Raw genomic sequence first — 843 nt, forward strand, 5'->3', positions numbered from 1 at the left:
ATATATATATATATATAAACAAATAGTAAATGAGTATATGCATATATACGTACAGGTATGTGCATACCGACATCCACCTGTATGTATAGGTGCATATCTGGGTACAGGACATTGCAAACAAAACGTAGACTATATATATATATATATATAGTAATAATTGTTATTACGATCAATCATAAAAAATTCTTACCTCGCTGTATGTCTGGCAGCTAAGATGACATTCCGTGTTGATATCCGAATAACATCCGACTTGTATAATTTCCAGTGTTATTATGATGTTAATGAACAGAGCCTTGTAATAAAGAAGTCCCATAGAATGTAACAAAGATTTGGATTTGCTTCTCGTGCGATCTTTGAGACAGCGGCTTTCAAGTCTACACTTATTGATGTTGTCATTGCTGTTTGGCGTATGACGACGCCTATGAAAATGGCTAGAATTATGACTATTATTATTATTATTATTATTATTATTATTATTATTATTATTATTATTATTACTGTTATTATTATTGTTGTTGTTATAACTATTATTAGTAGTAATACTATCTGTGTTGTTGTTGTTCTTCTTGTTGTTGTTGTTGATGTTGGTAGTAACGATGCCGATGGTGTTTTTGACTTTCGTTTTCTTAACAGTGACAGAGGTGATGTTTGGACAGTTTGCGATCACCATCGTGTTCTTTTACTACCAATTCTTACTATGTCTTGCAGTACTACAGACTGGTGTAGCAGCAGGCATTATTAGCTTCCCAACATCATTCCACTCGGCTTCTGACCGTTTTCGCGTTTACTTATTTTTCACCCTCTCTCTCTCTCTCTCTCTCTCTCTCTCTCTCTCTCTCTCTC

At 34.0% G+C, this 843-nt stretch overlaps 1 protein-coding gene across 1 annotated transcript in view; it reads right to left on the reverse strand.

The window, feature by feature from the left end:
• Window positions 1-822, reverse strand: part of LOC106879977 (proto-oncogene tyrosine-protein kinase ROS) — a 330,537-nt gene extending 329,715 nt beyond the window's left edge. Inside the window, exon 1 of the mRNA XM_052976515.1 lies at window positions 191-822. Coding sequence (XP_052832475.1) covers window positions 191-670 — 480 coding nt within the window. The 5' untranslated portion in view covers window positions 671-822. The remainder of the gene's footprint in view (window positions 1-190) is intronic.
• Window positions 823-843: the final 21 nt, after the last annotated feature.

This window comes from Octopus bimaculoides, chromosome 24, assembly GCF_001194135.2.
Source record: "Octopus bimaculoides isolate UCB-OBI-ISO-001 chromosome 24, ASM119413v2, whole genome shotgun sequence".
NCBI lineage: Eukaryota > Metazoa > Mollusca > Cephalopoda > Octopoda > Octopodidae > Octopus > Octopus bimaculoides.